This window comes from Somniosus microcephalus, chromosome 17 (genome assembly GCF_052327205.1).
Source record: "Somniosus microcephalus isolate GS21.2 chromosome 17, FLI_Smic_1.0, whole genome shotgun sequence".
Taxonomy (NCBI): domain Eukaryota; kingdom Metazoa; phylum Chordata; class Chondrichthyes; order Squaliformes; family Somniosidae; genus Somniosus; species Somniosus microcephalus.
In genome coordinates this window covers 23061426-23079780 of record NC_141003.1, presented here as the reverse complement: position 1 = coordinate 23079780, position 18355 = coordinate 23061426, and the positions used below count along the sequence as shown (strand labels likewise).

At 48.4% G+C, this 18355-nt stretch overlaps 1 protein-coding gene across 1 annotated transcript; it reads right to left on the bottom strand.

The window, feature by feature from the left end:
• Positions 1-14017: 14017 nt before the first annotated feature.
• Positions 14018-17305, bottom strand: LOC147105567 (zona pellucida sperm-binding protein 4-like). Its single transcript, XM_086010879.1, has 9 exons — positions 17064-17305; positions 16358-16536; positions 16103-16200; positions 15894-16027; positions 15620-15809; positions 15236-15383; positions 15012-15084; positions 14278-14388; positions 14018-14205 (listed from the first exon to the last, which is right to left on the bottom strand). The coding sequence occupies exons 1-9, from the start codon at positions 17284-17286 to the stop codon at positions 14054-14056; spliced, it is 1308 nt and encodes a 435-aa protein (XP_085867005.1). The 5' UTR covers positions 17287-17305; the 3' UTR covers positions 14018-14053.
• Between the last annotated feature and the right edge of the window lie 1050 nt (positions 17306-18355).

The following is an 18355-nucleotide window of genomic DNA, read 5'->3' as shown; positions in this document are numbered from 1 at the left end:
TTGGGAGGCATCGGGAAGATACTGAGATTACAATTGGAGGGGGAGCAGTTGAACAGGTGGAAAAGGTTGTACACCTTGGTGGGTTAGTGTGCTCCTCTAATTCTGGTGCACCCTCGGAGGTCAAACTCCAAACCATCGTCAACTAAGGGAGTTAGGAGGTAAATTAAAAAATAGGACCTCAAAGGTAGTAATCTCAGGATTGTTACCAGTGCCACGTGCTGGTCAGAGTAGAAATAGAAGGATATTTCAGATGAATACGTGGCTAGAGGAATGGTGCAAGGGGGAGGCATTCCAATTCCTGGGACATTGGAACCGGTTCTGGGGGAGGTGGGACCAGAACAAAATGGACGGTTTGCACCTGGGCAGGACTGGGACCGATGTCCTAGGGGGAGTGTTTGCTAGTGCTGTGGGGGAGGGTTTACGCTAAAATGGCAGGGGGTTGGGAACCTGTGCAGGGAGACAGAAGAAAGGGATACAAGGATAGAAGCAAAAGACAGGAAGGAGAAAAGCAAAAGTGGCAGTCAGAATAATCAAGGGTTTAAATCTAACATGGCCAGAGTAAATAATAATTCTAAAATGTCTAAGAGTGTTAAAAAAACAAGCCTGAAGGCTTTGTGTCTTAATGCGAGGAGCATTCATAATAAGGTGGATGAATTCGTTGTGCAAATAGATGTAAACAGATATGTTATGATTGGGATTACAGAAACATGGCTCCAGGCTGACCAAGGCTGGGAACTCAACATCCAGGAGTATTCAATATTCAGGAAAGATAGGCAAAAAGGAAAAGGAGGTGTGGTAGCATTTCTGGTTAAAGAGGAGATTAACACAATTGTAAGGAAGGATATTAGCTCTGATGATGTAGAATCTGTATGGGTAGAGCTGAGGAATACCAAGGGATAGAAAACGTTACTAGGAGATGTATACAGACCCCCAAACAGTAATGCGGAGGTTGGGGATGGCAACAAATGGGAAAATAGAGACGTGTGCAATAAGGGCACAGCAGTTATCATGGGTGACTATAATCTACATATAGATTGGGCTAACCAAATTAGTAACAATACTGTGGAGGAGGAATTCCTGGAGTGTATACGGGATGGTTTCCTGGACCAATATGTCGAGGAACCAATTAGAGATCAGGCCATCTTAGGCTGGGTATTAAGTAATGAGAAAGGATTTATTAGCAATCTTTTTGTGCGAGGCCCCTCAGGGCGGAGCGATCATAATATGATTGAATTCTTTATTAAGATGGAGAGTGAAGAATTTGACTCAGAGACTAGGGTCCTGAAATTAAATAAAGGAAACTACGATGGTATGAGGCGTGAGTTGAGTAGGATTGATTGGGGAATGTTACTCAAAGGGTTGACAGTGGATAGGCAATGGCAAACATTTAAAGATCACATGGATGAACTACACCCCCAGATCTCTCTGTTCCTGCATTCCTTTAAAACGATACCATTTAGTCCATATTGCCTCTGCTCATTTTTCCTCCTAAAATGAAACACTTCACACTTCTCTGCATTAAATGTCATCTGCCATGTGTTTGCCCATTTCACCAATCTCTCTCTGTCCTCCTGAAGTCTGTCACTATCCTCCTCACTGTTTACTACATTTCTGAGTTTGGTGTCATCTGCAAACTCTGAAATGATGCCTCCTTTACCCAAGTCCAGGTCAGTAATAGATCTCAAGAAGAGCAGTGGTCCCAATACCGCCCCCTGGGGGACACCACTGTAAACCTCCCTCCAGTCTGATAAATATCCCTTCACCACTACTCTCTGCTTTCTGTCTCAAAGCCAATTTAGTTTCCAAGCTGTCACTGCCCCTTTAATCCTGCTGTCTCCTTATAACCCCAGTGTAGTGGAAGGATATCTTTTCAAACTCCCCCAGAGATCCCATCTCCTGGAATGGTCTCGGTGTGATCCCTGTAGTGGACAGATCCCTGTTCAAACTCCTCCTGTTAAAGGCTCTGAGAATCAGAGGGTGCATCACTAGTCCAAATGGAAATGACAATGTCAGCAACACCTGCCATGGTACAAGCCCTGGCCCGTGGCTGAATGGAATTCCAGCCGTGGCCAGAATCTGGTTGATGCAATGTTCATTCTGAAATGTAGGACTGAAACTTGTAGACCCCGGAAAATGTAACAGAGCACGGCGGGGCCCCTGGGTTTACTGCCACCTCCCAATAACCTATTATACGGTTTACAGTCATTTGTGTCCGTAGATTGTGAGTGATGTCCACTGTACAAGAGACATGGTTCGGAGAAATTTACAGAACACAATATCCACTTTACAACAACAACTTGCATTTATATAGCGCCTTAACGCAGCAACACGTCCCAAGGCCCTTCCCAAAGTTATCACACAGCAGGCCTTTGACCGTGTGTGGCGATAAGGTCTCTGGCATGCCTTGTGGATGTTCGGTGTTCCTGAGAAACTTGTCAGACTGCGAGAGAACATCTCCCAGAAGTCCCTGTGTGCGCTGGAGTGGACAGGGAACTAGCGGAATGGTTTGGATCAACAGTTGGGGTGAGATAAGGGTGCTCATTGTCACCTGATAGATTTAGGGGGAGAAATTCGGTGTCGCCCCGTTTGGGGCTCAATTATCGGCCGGGCCCAAAGTTTAGCGCCTGGCACTAATTATCGCCACCGACTGGAAACTTGGTGTTTATCACCCCTGGAGGTGATTGGAGCGCTAAATCAGGTGCTACACACCTGTCTTAAGGCGCAAAGGCCGAGGAGCGAGGCGCTAACTCAGAGCGCGGGTGAAGCGCAGGTGATGTCAGGTAGCAATGGAACACAGACACACTGGCACCGGCCAGTTCTTAAAGGGGAGGGTGGATCTTGCTCTCTGTAGTGTCCGTGTGTAGATAAAGACACTGAAGACAGGAGTTGTTTCATAGGTATTTACTAAGCAAGTCTGGGGGGGGGGTTCTAAAGGATATACACAATACACAGGCTTATATAGCCCAAGTGGCAATTACTGGCATTACGCACACCTGGGGCTCTTAAAGGCACATACACCATAATTGCTCTTAAAGGCACATACACCACAATTCCTCCCCTTCTAGCTAACTAGTACATTAATTATTAATTACATGTTATATGCAAAATAATATACATTGCTGTATTAATTAATTATAAGTTAGTCTCTCAGGAGGCTTCCTGACTCGGTCCGGATAACGCCTCGGGGGTGTAGTAGTTTCTGGTGGTGTAGTAGGTTCTTCTGGCAAGGCTGATTCGGCTTGAAGGCCAGTGTCGGGTTCATCGGGCTCCAGTATCACCGGATTGGAGGTAGATATGGGTATCTCTACTTCATCGTTAGATGTATAGAGTGGTGGTGTAGGTTGTCCCTTTTCGGATGACTTGATGATTTGGTCAGCATGGCGCCTTATTATGCTGTCTCCGATGTCCACGGTATACATCAGTGGTCCTAATCGTGTGTAGATAGTTCCAGGCTGCCATTTCTCGGTACGGTAGTCCTGGGCCAAAACCGGTTGGCCTATCTGGAAGGCCCTAGTTGGCCTTTCATTCATGCCCTGAAACTGCCGGTTCTCCACGTCCCTTCGGATGTTGGGCTTGACCAAATCCAGCCGGCATCTTAGGTTTCTATTGTAGAACATCATGGCGGGAGTTTGGTTAGTAACCATATGTGTTGCATTCCTATATGCAAATAAGAAGTTATCCACCTTGTGCTGAAGTTTTATGTCTTCATTACCCATGGCCTTGATGGCCTTCTTGAAGGTCTGGACAAACCTTTCAGCCAATCCATTGGTGGCGGGATGGTATGGGGCGGACGTGTAGTGCTTTACCCCATTGTTCTTTAAGAACTTTCTGAATTCTTCGGACACAAATTGCGGTCCATTATCAGAACATATCTGCTCCGGCAGCCCATTCCTGGCAAATATGGTCCTTAATACTGTGATGGTTTTTTCCGTGGTGTTGGAGGACATCTTTATTACCTCCGGCCACTTGGAGTGTGCATCAACTGCGATTAAGAAAATTGAGTCCATAAATGGACCAGCAAAGTCGATGTGCACCCTTTGCCAGGGAGATGAGGGCCACTCCCATGGATGTAGAGGGGCCTGTGGCGGAGCATTTTGGACCTTCTGGCATCCTAGGCAGCTCTTGGTCATGTCTTCGATGTCTCCATCGATACCTGGCCACCATACAAATGCCCTAGCTAGGTTCTTCATTTTCACTCCACCCAGATGCCCCTCGTGAAGCTCCTTTAGCACTTTATCCTGGAGTTTGGGTGGAATCACCACTCTGGATCCACACATCAAGGTTCCTCGGCACACTGACAGCTGTTCTCTTCTTTGCGAGAATGCTGGCAACAGTGGTTCGCCATGTGCTGGCCATCCCTTCACTGTTAAATCGTAGACCCGTGAGAGAGTAGGGTCATTTCTTGTCTCCCTTTCAATGGCAGAATTTGTCACCGGTAGACATTCCACTATGGTAGAGTGGAATATCTCTACTGGGTCTACTGTAGGTGCCTCTTCTATCGTTGGCAACGGTAGGCGTGATAAACCGTCAGCATTCCCATGCTGTTTTGACCCTTTGTATTCAATGTTGTATTGGTGTGCCCCTAGAAAAAGGGACCACCTCTGTAGTCTTTGTGCCGTCATAATGGGGACACCTTTTTTAGGGTTGAATATGGAGATGAGGAGTTGATGGTCAGTCAGCAAGGTAAATTTTTGTCCGTGTAGGTAATGGTTGAATTTCTTCACTCCCCATACCAGGCTGAGTGCTTCCCTGTCTATCTGGGCATAGTTACGCTCAGCCGAGTTCAATGAGCGTGACGCAAAAGCTATCGGCCGTTCCGAGCCATCAGGGAATCTATGGGACAATACCGCTCCTATGCCGTAAGGGGATGCATCGCACGCCAGTCTGATTGGTAGTGATGGGTTGTAAATGAGCCAAAATTTTCTCGGATGTGATTAAGTCTTTACATTTATGGAAGGCACGTTTACAGTCTTCGTTCCATTTCCAAATCACTCCTGTCTGTAGAAGATCATTAACAGGGTGTAGAATAGTTGATAAGTTCGGTAAAAATTTATGATACTAATTTATTAATCCCAGGAATGACCTTAATTATGAAACATTTTCAGGTGCTGGGGCTTTTATAACTGCTTCAATTTTTTCAGGTGACTTATGCAACCCTTCCTTATTAATTATGTGGCCACAATATGATATCTGATTTTGGAAAAATTCGCACTTGGGGCGATTTGCTCGTAGGCCCCGTTCTTTCAGCCTAGTGAGCACCTGCTCCAAATTGGCAAGGTGCTCGTTGTCATTTTCTCCTGTTATAAGGATGTCGTCTAGGTAGCATTGAGTCCCCGGAATCCCTTGCAGGACTTGCTCCATAGCTCTTTGCCAGATAGCTGGAGCTGATGCTATTCCAAAAACCAGTCGATTGTACTGGTACAGGCCTTTGTGTGTGTTTATTGTGAGATACTTTTTAGAGGTCTCCTCAACCTCCATCTGTAGATATGCCTGTGCCAAGTCAATTTTTGTGAAACGTTTCCCTCCGGATAGTGAGGCGAAAATATCTTCTATCCTCGGAAGAGGATACTGTACCGTGTGAAGGACCGGGTTTACAGTCACCTTAAAGTCCCCACAGATGCAAATTTTTTTCTGTTCCTCAGAGTTATTTTTCAATGTTTTTTTCATGACTGGAACAATGGATGTTGCCCATTCGCTCCAATCTATTTTGGATAATACGCCTGCCTTTTCCAAATTCTTCAGCTCTGCCTCGACTGCCGGACGTATTGCGTATGGCACCGGTCTTGCCTTAAAAAATTTTGGAATTGCTGTATCTTCCACTTTTATTGAGGCGGTGATGCCTTTCAAGGTTCCTAGTTTCTCTTGAAACACTTCTTTGGCGTTGGCCAAGATGTCTTTTAATCGTTCAGGTATGATGTCATCATTGTTTTTTTCCTTACTGGTCACCGTCAGTGCCTGAATGGAGTGCCAGTCTAAATGTATCTTCCTTATCCATTCACGTCCCAACAACGGTGGACCACCATCTTGTAGAATGTATAAATACAACTTTTGTATTTCTTTGCCGTTGTATACCACAGGCACCCTTATTTTTCCTTTGGGGTAGACTTTCTGCCCCGTATATGTTTTTAAGATAATGGATGTGTCTTTTAGAGGTATATGCGAAAATAGCCTCTCGTAATCTCGTCGATTTATTACGGTTAGAGCTGATCCTGTATCTAGCTCCATTTTAACTGGGGACCCTGCTATTGTGAGGGTAACCCAAATGGTTTGGTAATCCTCTTTGGCAAGTACATTATGTAATTTGAGACAGCTTAGTCTCTTGTTTCCGGAGTCGCTATCGCTATTCTGGTCTGCGGAGCTATTGTCCGTCATCATTTGTACCTTCCTGTACTTTTCTTTATTGATTTTTTGTTTTCTGTCAGTGGATTTATTTTGTCCAGATTGGCATACCCGTGCAATGTGTCCAATCTTACCACATTGCCTGCATGCTTTGCCCTTGAACCAGCAGTCCCTCTGGTTATGGGTGGATCTGCCGCAGCGATAACATCTTCCGAACTCCTGTGTCATTTTATGGGTGCCGAAGTCCTGTGTCTCTTGTTGTATCTCTGCAGCTCCTTTTGCTGCTGCTTCGTATGATACAGCCATACTGAAAGCTTTGTCCAATGTTAAATCTTTTTCAGAAAGCAGTCTTTTTTGTGTTCCTTCACTTAAGAGACCGCAAACAAATTTGTCTCGAAGATAATCCGATAGTCCTGCTCCGAATTGGCAGTACTTTGATAGCTTTCTTAATTCGTTTAGGTAATTAGCGTTACTTTCATTCTTGTGTTGATTTCTCTTGAAGAACTTGAATCGTTCCGCTATCAGCAGCGGTGTTGGGTTTAAATGCTCCTGCAGGGTATCAACAATTTCTTTAAAAGTCTTGTCCTTTGGTTTGGCTGGAGTGATTAAATTTCGTAACAGTCCGTATGTCTTCGCGCCCATTAAGTTCAGAAGTACTGAAGCTTTTTTTTCATCTGTTATTCCATTTGCAGTGCAATAAACCTCTACTCTTTCCACGTATGTGGTCCAATCTTCTATTTCGCCATCAAGAGCCTCAATATTACCAGATTTAGGCATTTCAGAAAAGATACGGTGCTTCCCGCGCTTTTTTCTTCTCTCTGTAGCAACGATATGGCGCTTCCCGCGCTTTCCCGCCGCTGCTACCGATAACAACGCTGTTTTACTGTGGTTTCCGTTTATTCACTGTTGGAGACTCGTTCCCGATGGAGGGCTAAACGCTGACCTGCTTGCCGTGCCGGCCGTCTCTCGAGTGCACCCTCCCAGTCCGTTATTGCTTGCCTCTGATTTCGCTGCCTGTCTCAGCTGTAGAGCCCACCGCTGGAGCTCCAGCCTGACGCCCAGGAAGGATTAGCGCAGTACCTGTCACCAGCTTGGCCAGCTGGTGAAACCACAGTTTCTTTTACTTCCTTGAGTCTTCTGGACGCTGGAGGAATCGATGTCCTTGAGGTGCTGCCGAATTGCAGGTAAGTCCGTTTCCACTTCGTCGCCACTGTAGTGTCCGTGTGTAGATAAAGACACTGAAGACAGGAGTTGGTTCATAGGTATTTACTAAGCAAGTCTGGGGGGGGGGTTTCTAAAGGATATACACAATACACAGGCTTATATAGCCCAAGTGGCAATTACCGGCATTACCCACACCTGGCGCTCTTAAAGGCACATACACCATAATTGCTCTTAAAGGCACATACACCACACTCTCCAGCCACACGCTGCTCATTGCAGGCTTGAATCTCGGCCTGGACAGACCTGTGCCTAAACTTTTCAGCCAAGGACTATGGAGAGGGTAAGAGAACGAGCTCAGCGCTTCAGTGATTGGAGGCTCTGATTGGTGCGGTGGAGTGCAGAAGAGCTATACTGCAGCCTGAGAGTGGGAGGAGGCTATTGCCGCGTGACTACAGAAGAGTCTGGAGGGAGGTGGCTCATCACGTCTCCTCCAGGAGCATGGTGCCCAGGACCCACATCCAATGTCGCAAAAAGTTCAACGACCTCACTCGGGTGTTCAGGGTGAGTGGCTGTTGTTCAATACCTCTCCATCCCTCCATCTCAACCTCACTCTATGGCCAGAGGGTCTTAAAACCCCAATGTCCAACACTCAACCAAGACCTATGGCCATTTCATAAAACACACACGCACATTCCACACCTTGCACACATTGAGGGCTATTCAACTATGGGAGGCACAACAGGCAAGACCATGGCTGCACATTTACTCAGACACCGTCATTTTTCTTGCAGGCCAAGCTATGTCCTAACAGGCCACAGCAGCAACAGACAGGTGGAGGGCCACCTCAGCTGCAACCACTCAGCGATCTTGAGGTGTGCGTCCACAGGATTGTGGCAATCCAGGTGATCAGTCCCATCACCCATGGAGAGGTTGACCCCGTTCGGGACAGCAATGGTAAGGTCATCAGCTTTCTCTCCTCTCTCATTCCACTTGTCCCTCACAACACCAGCCTTTGACACTTTCAAACCAACTTACTAAATCGCTGCACTCCTTCCTCCCTTACTGCCCCCCTGTCCTGACGCTAAAGCCACTCTTGTACCTCCCTGTTTTCAGATGGTGATTCACCAGCTGAGGAGACGGGCCCTCAAGCTGCTAGTGGGAGTGAAGCCATAGGCGAGGAGGAAGAGGAAGCCGGAGCCTCAGCGCCACCCTCTCCCAAGGAAGCCCATGTCCACACTGGGACCACATCTTCCCTGGAGGGGAGCAGGGGTGAAGGGTCTGATGAAGGTGAAGCTCTGGGACCCAGCAGGCTGCAGCAATGCAATGGGGGTAGGGAAGCTCGGTGTCCTTCTCCCCAGAGGGAGTGTAGGCCAGCGAGTCCTGCTGCACTGGACGCAGAGGAGGAGCGGCTCATCATTGAAATGAACCCCCAGGCGGTGGACAGGCACACTCAGCTCATGGGTGCAGTGGGAAGGGTGCCCCAAAGCATTGATGCACTGGCAAGGAGTGTGGAGCACTCCGCTACAGCACAGGCAAACACAAGTTCTGCTTAGTGCTGCAATTCAGTCACTGGCCGCCGTGATCCAATCTCGGACTGCTCTCCTGCAGTCTCAGATTGAGGCCACGCAAGCACTGACTGCTGCCATCATCGCTGGTTCGGACACATTGACCCGGGGCTCTCACGGTACCGCAGCAGGCCAGCATTCTGTGCTCTAGCAGATTGCTCCAGATGCTGAAGTGCTGCCCCGTGGGAATGCCAGTGTGTTGGTCAAGCAGGGAGGTGCTGTCCTCTCTCAGGATGACAGCATTCCTGCTCCCACCACTGGCACTTCCCCATTGCACTTGCCACCAGCTGTAGCCCAGACTGCTGCTGCCTATGCAGAGTTGGTGCAGTCTGCAGCCGAGCCCCCCAGGCCCAGAGCTGGTCGAGGCCGTCCTTCAAGGGCATCTGAAGTCTCAGGATCTGACAAGCAGCAGCCTTCCACCAGCGTGCTGCAGCCACTGGGGCCCCATTCTGGAGCAGTAGGTTGGGAAGGGGGCAAGTGGCCAAGGGAAGGAGATCACCCTCGAAGGGCAAACAGTAGGAGGTCTGACAAAATGTTAGTAATGTTTTTATTAAAGGCCGAGGTTCATGTAATTACTTTTGTTTAGTGTTTTGGCCATTACCTCCAGGTTGTGAGAACCAGTTATGTTAATTAATGATTTGTTGTGTTTGTTTCTATTACTTTGTCATGAATAAATGACACAGAGTTTGTAAAACAAAAAGTTGTTGTATTCAAAATGTACATGTTTGGCCTTTGGAATCATTGCTGCCTTGGCCAGCTATAGGGATTGCAGGTTGCTTTTGATCATGTTGTTCTCCATGCCAGAAACCATTTCCTGAGTAGGGGCCTAGCGGCGTCTTGTTATCAGCCGTTGATGGACGGCCCTTGCAGTTTCAACATTGTTGCTGATCATCCTCCTCTTCCGGTGGTGCACCAATCCCTGATGGCATTGGCTGGGTCCTGAGGATTGCCAGGTTATGAAGAATGCAGCAAACAACTATGAAGAGGGAGACACTCGCTCAGGCGAGTACTGCAGGGCTCCTCCAGAGTTGTCCAGACAGCAGAACCGTTGCTTGAGGATGCCGATCGTCTGCTCAATGAGGTTCCTGGTGGCGAGAAGGCTCTCATTGTACCACAGCTCAGTACAGGTGTTTGGGGTAATGGAGCGATGTCATCAGCCAGGTGCAGAGTGGATAATCCTGGTCTCCGCAGAGCCAACCACCTGGCTGTTGCACTGCCTGGAAAAGCTCTGGCACACCACTCTGCCGCAGGATAGAAGCATCATGGCTGCTGCCAGGATAGCAGTCATTGACAGCAAGTACCAGCTGTCTATAGTCACACACCAACTGGACATTAAGCAGTAGAACCCCTTGCGGTTTCAGAAAACCTCTGCATTCTTCTGCGGTGCCCGCAGTGCCACATGCGTGCAGTCAATGGCGCCCTGCACCGCCCACTATCCTTGCAAAGCACAATGCACGTTCATGGTGTGGCACCCCACTAGCTAGTTTGCCAAATGACCCATTTATCCTGACCCTTTTCTGTTAGCCAATCCTCTATCCATGCTAAAGTATTACCCTCAACACCGTGAGCTCTTATCTTGTGCAGTAACCTTTTATGTGGCACCTTACTGAATGACTTTTGGAAATCCAAATACACTACATCTACTGGATCCCCTTGATCCAGCCTGCTCGTTACATACTCAAAGAATTCTTAGACATTTGTCAAACACGATTTTCCTTTCTTAAAACAGAACATAATAGTAGCAGGAGCAGGCCATTTGGCCCATCAAGCCTGCTCTGCCATTCAATAAGATCACGGCTGATCTTCTACCTCATCTCCACTTTCCGGCACTATCCCCATATCCCTTAGTCAAAAATCCAGCGATCTCGGTCTTGAATACACTCACCGACTGAGCCTCCACAGCCCACTGCGGTGGAGAATGCCAAAGATTCACCGCCCTCCGAGTGAAGACATTTCTCCTCCTCAGTCCTAAATAGCCAACCCCTTATTCGGAGACTGTGACCACTGGTTCGAGACGCCCCAGCCAGGGGAAACATCCTCCCTGCATCTAGCCTGTCAATCTAAGAATTTCATATGTTTCAATGAGATCACCTCATTCTTCTAAACTCTAGGGAATATAGTCCCAGTCTACTCACTCTCCTCATATGACCAACCCCCAGCCCAGGAACCAGTCCGGTGAACCTTCGTTGCACTCCCTCTATAGCAAGTATATCCTTCTTTAGAAAAGGAGACCAAAAATGTACACAATACTCTAGCTGTGGTCTCACCAGGGACCTATATAATTGCAGTAAGCCATCTTTACTCGTATATTCAAATCCTCTTGTAATAAAGGCCAACATACCATTTGCTTTCCTAATTGCTTGCTGTTCCTGCATGTTAACTTTCAGTGATTTGTTTAAAAGGACACCCAGGTCCCTCTGAACACCAACATTTCCCCAATCTCTCACCATTTAAAAAATGCTCTGCTTTTCTATTCTTCCCCTACCAAAGTGGTTAACTTCACATTTCTCTACATTATATTCCATTTGCCATGTTCTCACCCACTCACTTAGCCTGTCTATATCCCCTCAACTTCAATTCCCACCAAGCTTTGGATCAGCAAACTTGGATATATTATATTTGGTCGCCTCATCCAAATCATTGATGTAGATTGTGAATGGCCGAGGCCCAAGCACTGATCCCTGCGGTACCCCACTAGTTATAGCCTGCCAGCCCAAGAATGACATTTAGTCCTACTGTTTCGTGTTAACCAATCCTCAATCCATGCTAGTATACTACCCCCAATCCCAAGGACCCTATTTATGTTTAATAACGTTGTGGCACTTTATCAGATGTCTGCTGAAAAACCAAATGCACCACATCCACAGATTCCCCCTTAACTGTGCTGCTAGTGACAAACTCAAAAATCTCCAACAGATTTGTCAAACACGATTTCCCTTTCGCAAATCTATTGACTCTGCACAATCCTGTTATTTTCTAAGTGGCATGTTGAGTTCAATGAAGAGGGACCAAGGACCAAGGCAGCTGAATTACATTCTAACTTTGTATTTGACACCAACATGATTCTTGCTCGACCACATTTACTGACCCATGGAGCTGCTCTCCACTCCTTCCATGTATTGAAGATGCAAGACGTCACCTTTCCCTACATTGAACCCAATGTGCCGCTGACCCATGATCCTGGACAATCCATGGCCCAGAACATCCTCTACCCACAGTCCCAGTTTGGGGGGCTTGGATTGAAATTTTTCAATCTGCATCATTGCTGTGGGTCTTGCAGAAGCCCCACAGTCCCCACTATGGATCTACCGGCACCGGTCAGTGGGTGAAACATGGGCCCTGCCCCATTACCACTAACCATGGGCCACAGTGGCTTTGGTTCCGTTACCATCATCTTTCCCATAATTCAGGTCACATCTTGAAACTAGATCAATGAAAAGCAGAGCATTTCTTTCATCAATACTCCTGTCAGAGTTCTGTGCAGCAGCTCAAGCACCACCTGGCTTTGAGAAATCTCTGCCGACTGATCATTGTTAACTCAGGATTCTCCAAAGTCAAACTCAAAGTATCCTGTATTGTCTAAACTAGTTTCTCAGCAACTGAAACTAGACAATTGATAGTGACCTACCTTATCCTTATTATTCCCTCAATCCCAGACTTCCTGTAGAGGTTGTCCCCACAATAAAGGCTCCTGCAGACACCAGTGATTGAGGAAAGCCTCTTGTGCAGGAGTTCCACTCCGCACTGTGGGCATCACACCCCACATTGAGTGGGGTGACTGGATTAGCGCTTCCTACAGTTCCAGATCAGTAAGGATAAGAAAGGCCACGACGTCTCCACCCTCAATTGATGTGCTGATACTCCCCCTACTGCTTTATTGAATTGACTGGAGTTTTGATCGATACTGGAACTGGATTCCAAACCGAGGCTGGAAGGTTGTTCACAGCAGCTGCTGAAGACCAGGAGTGAGCTTTCCACTACTGGTCTAGCGAGGCCCAAAACAGGTCGATGACCCTTCATGGGAATGGGTAAAAGTTAGTGATGTAACAAAGTTTAAGCAAGTACAGGGGCAGGGAAAGGTGTGTGATAGATTTCAAGACAGCCAGGCTGGTGCAATGGGCAGACAGATGAAATTTAACACAAACGTGCAAAGTGAAACATTTGGTGGGAAGAACGAGGACAGGCAACATAAACAAAGGGTACAATCCTAAAGTGGCTGCATGAACAGAGAGAACTGGGAGTATGTGTGCACAAATCATTGAAGGCAGCAGGGCAGGTTGACAAAGCAATTAAAAAGCATATGGGATACTGGGCTTTACAAGCAGTGGCATGGAGTACAAAATCAAGGAAGTTATGATGAACCTTTATAAAAAACATCGGCTGGCCTCAACTGGAGTATTGTGTCAATTCTGGGCACCGCTCTTTAGGAATGATGTGACGGCCCTAGGAGAGGGTGCATGGAAGAATGATTCCAGGGATGAGGATGTCAGTTACATGGATGACTAGAGAAGCTGGGGTTCTTATAGCAGAGAAGTTTCAGAGAGCAGAGAAGGTTGAGAGCAGATTGGAGAGGTTTTCAAAAGCATGAGGTGTCTAGACAGTAGATAGAGGGGAACTGTGGCCATTGGCAGAACGGGCCAGAACCAGAGGACACAGATTGACGGTTAGTTGTAAAAGAACCAAATGGGACATGAAGAAAAACCATTTTGTTTTTTTACTCGGAGTGGTAAAAACTGGAATGCACTGCCCGAAAGGTTGGAGGAGGCCGATTAAACCGTGGCTTTAAAAAGGGAATTGGATAAGCAACAAATAAAAAAAAATTGCAGGGCTACAGGGAAAGGGCCGAGGAGTGGGACTAGCTGAAGTGCTCTTGCAAACAGCAGGCACGGGCTCAATGGTGACAGCACAGAAGGAGGCCATTCTCTGATTCTATGAACACAAGATCAGGGTTCATGTATAACAGGGTTTTATTGTCCAACAGACATCTACAGTTCCATGGAGCTGCACTCGGAGCCCACCCTGCGGCGATGGTCCATTTTCCACATGGCAACAGTCCCGACCAACAGGGCCACGGAGAGCAGAGCTACCCCAACCGCTGCTCCAGGAAGAACACGGGAGGGGGAATCAGCAGCAGCATCTGTGGGGAGAAGGGAGGGTTAGATGGGCACCAGTTACTCCATCACTAAACAGTGGCAGGGGCCTCCTTTACCTTTCTCTTCCTGGTGGATCCCAGCAGCCAATCTCTCATCTTCCAGGAAAATGATGGCTCCATCAGCGGTCACCAAGGACCCAGCCCGGTCATCGGCGCTTCTTCGCCTCTCTGGGGGAGACAAGAGGCAAGAGTTCAAGGTGGGCAATTCAATGTGCAGCTGTCTGAAGCGCTGAATCAGGTGTACAATCCGATGGCCCAATGCAAAAACCCTCGGGCAGTGAGTACCGGAGAGATTGGACTGTAGTTAAACACTGTTCCCTCACTGTCAGACTAAGATTCACTCCTGATTCTCAGAAGGACCCGCATCAACCCAGCAAAGTTTGCAGTCGTTGACGGGTCCAATGGCCAGGCTGGTCTCCTGGGGAAAGAGACCCGTTTTAAGCACTAGTTTGACGAGCGGTTACACTGGACATACACACATTGCCCAGGTCTCCCCGCCCCCAGATATCGGTTCAGTTCCACCCTGGAACTCCTGGTGACAGCAGGATGCTGGATCAATGTTCAAGGCCAGAGGTGGATTCCATTCAGAACCAGTGCAAGATGTGCTCAGAGCCCCTGAGCCAGATTGCTATTCTGCTGTAGACTAACTGGGATAGAGTTGAGCGGGCAGATTGAGGACACTGCTCCTGTGCCCACTGTTGGGCCCTTGCTGAGTGAGCCCAGTGTCCAGATGCCCCACACCCACCCTTCCCCATCAGGCTTCAGTTTCTAGTCAGATCCCAGCTACTTACTGGGGCTGCAGGGAGCCGTGCAGTTCTCTCGGGTGGAAGGGAAGCAAGCCTCAGCACTGCAGTGGAAGTGAACCTGGAAAGAGACAGTGCGGTCTGGTCAGTGCCACAGCTCCCAGTCAGGAGATTCATGCTTCTACAGTCAAAGGGTCAACAGGGGCCTCCTCACTGTGAGCAAGACCCAGGGAACAAGTTCAACCAAGAGAGCAAGACTGAAGGAAACTCACCTCCCCGCTCAGAGCCCGGCCCGAAACTCGGTCCCAGAAAGCGAAAGTGCTGACTACAAACCGATTCTGGTGAGTTGGGAACGGCGAATGGGAAGCGGCGTCTACCGGGAGGAGGCGGGTTTTGTAATTGTCTCCAGTAAAGGGGCACCTGGAACAGAGAAAGAGCGGGTTATATGGAGAGGGCACCTGGAACTCCCAACTACAGAGTTACAGCGGCACATCAAAGCAAAGTCCCGAGATTAGACGAGATAAAGAAACCAGTCCATTCAAGTCATCAACCTGGAGCTCAGATTGGTTTGATTATTGGCCGTTCCTTCACCCAGTCCATGTCGCCCCCCTCCCCAATCACCAGCCTGCCCCAAGGTCCCTCACTCGCTGCCTTACCTGCCCACCAGGAGGTCCCATCGGAGCCCCGAATGCGGCTCGGGGGTGGGGGTCGCCCAGCAGTCATTGAGCACCAGCACAAGGGACGGATCGTTCCGGTTCAGGACTCGAACCTCCACAAACACGGGGTCCCGGAGCACACTCAGGATCGGGTAGTCACTGGCCACGTACCAGCTCCGGTAGCCACCATCTGGAAAGAGAAGACGATGAAGGACGGCCACTATTTGGAGAGAGAGCCTGAAGTTGGACACTAACCATCAGCAGCACTCGCTACCTCTCGCTATTCTCAGCTCCAGAACCAGGATCCCGGCCTCAGTGGCAGGCAGTGGCGGAGAAAGGCTGTAAACTCTGGGCTTCACCTGCAATTCAGACTCCTGGCTCCCCTTGTAACTGCACTGGACATGGAGCCTGCAAGAGAACGGACACGGCTGGAGAATTCAGCTCCTCACCTTCTCTACCCGCTCCATGTGCTCCCAGTCTCACCTGAAGGGGCTGTCCCGGGTCACCGATCCCAAAGCTCCATCCAAGATCTCAAACTGACCCAACACATCCGTTTCATAGACGGCGTTCACCCCGTCCAGCTACAAGAGACAGAAGACCATCATTACAGAGAAATTGAGCAAGTCTGCCATTGCCTTATCACATGTAGTGTCTTTAAGGGCCCCCATTGCCCTTTAGACCCCCTCTTTCCCACCCGACTGACAGCCATTGATGGGGCTCCCAGCCCACAATACCTACCCGCTGAGTAGTGCCACACTCAGTGACTGCGAACTGAAAGAGCACAGTGTCTGCAGAGGCCACGGTCGGACTGCACTCCGCTCCGTGTCCATCCTTCAGATGGACCGTTGTCAGGTCTACAGGAGGCAGCGTCAAATCCTTGGAGATGGCGATCAGGACCCGGCCATCCTTGGTGCACACTGCAAGAGAGAGAGTCAATGAAAGGCGGTTAGTTGCTGCACGGGGAATGGCAAGGGAACCGTTACCGGGAGGGGGAGAAACTCCGCCCAGCGCAAGCTTCTAGTTTCCTTCTCTCCCCGTCCACACCCCAATTCTCCATCTAATGGAGACGGGTCACCAACTCCACCCCTACTGGACTGGTTACACAAGACCGGCATCAAATCCACACCCTGTCCGGTCAGTGCCAGCCAGGGACTGATCTTCACTCTGCCCTCCTATCCTGGGGCGCAATTCAACCATCAGAAGTCCCAAGTCGCATAGAGAAGGAAGGAGAGATCCTGGGTCAGGATCTCAATGATCAGACTTTCAAACTGTAGAACTGAACACGGTTCCTAAACCCGCCAGCTCCCGGACTGGAGACTCCAGCTGATGTTTCAGGACAGGAGGAGAGAGAGGATACTGTCCAGGGAATCCCCAGTGCAGTTGGATTGCGGCTGGTCCTGGGAAGCCCTGGCCCAGAATATAGGCGAGCCGAGAATACACCCACCTGGCAGATTGTGGAGTGAATAGAAACACGGCGGCACATCCCGGCTCCCGGCATCAAAGCAGCAGCCTCTCCGCACACACTCACTGCCTTCAATTCCCCCAAACCCGCAGTCTTGGCGGAATTTGGGAGACAGCCAACATTGATCGGCGGGGAGGAGGAGAGAGGGCGGCTGAGATGAACAGATTGTAACAAAGAACAAGCCCAGAACCCGCAGCCCCTCCATTCTAACAAGTAAAGTTGTAGACCCGACTCCCCCTTTTTATCCCCTATTTAACCCGCAGTAAATGAATGGTCTCATTGGCCCACGGGCTCCCCATGTGAACCCGCATTCCCACGGGGCACACGGAGATATTGGGGCCTTGTGTTTTCTGCTCCTTGAGTAGAGGGAACTGTGTTTTTTAACAAAATATAGATGTGTCTTTATTTGAAGTTGTAAAGTATGATTAAATTTACATCGGTTGAATACAATATCTCCTCACTCTATTATACCCCTCACTCTATTATCCCCTCACTCCATTATCCGCTCATTCTATTATCCCCTCACTCCATTATTACCTCACTCTATTATACCCTCACTTTGTTATCCCCTCACTCTGTTATCCCCTCACTCTATTATACCCTCACTCTGTTATCCCCTCACTCTGTTATCCCCTCACTCTATTATCCCTCACTCTATTATCCCCTCACTCCATCATTGCCTCACTCTATTATTCTCTAACTCTATTATCTTCTCACTCTTTTATACTCTCACCCTATTATCCCCCTCACTCTATTATCCACTCACTCCATTATCCGCTCACTCTATTATCCCCTCACTCTATTATCCCCTCACTCTGTTATCACCTCACTCCATTATTGCCTCACACTATTAATCTCTAACTCTATTATCTCCTCACTCTATTATCCTCTCACTCTATTATCCCCCTCACTCTATTATCTCCTCACTCTATTATCCCTCACTCTATTATCCCCTCACTCTATTATCCCCCTCACTCTATTACCCCCTCACTCTATTATTCCATCTCTCTTTTATTCCCTCACTATTATTCTCTAACTATTATCTCCTCACTCTATTATCCTCTCACTCTATTATTGCCTCACTCTCTTATCCCCTCACTCTTTTATCCCCTCACTCTATTATCCCCTCACTCCATTATTGCCTCACTCTATTATCCCCTCACCCCATTATCCGCTCACTCTATTATCCCCTCACTCCATTATTACCTCACTCTATTATCCCCTCACTCTATTATCCCCTCACTTTATTATACCCGCACTCTGTATCCACTCAC

Bases quoted from the DNA above. Each gene is read 5' to 3' on its own strand.
- LOC147105567 (XM_086010879.1), bottom strand. From the start codon at position 17,286: ATGGAGGGGCTGCGGGTTCTGGGCTTGTTCTTTGTTACAATCTGTTCA. The intron at 15,384-15,619 runs GTAAGGCAGCGA...TCTCTGTTCCAG, and splicing joins TGGGACCTCCTGGTGGGCAG to GTGCCCCTTTACTGGAGACA. The intron at 15,085-15,235 runs GTGAGTTTCCTT...GTCTCTTTCCAG, and splicing joins GCCGGGCTCTGAGCGGGGAG to GTTCACTTCCACTGCAGTGC.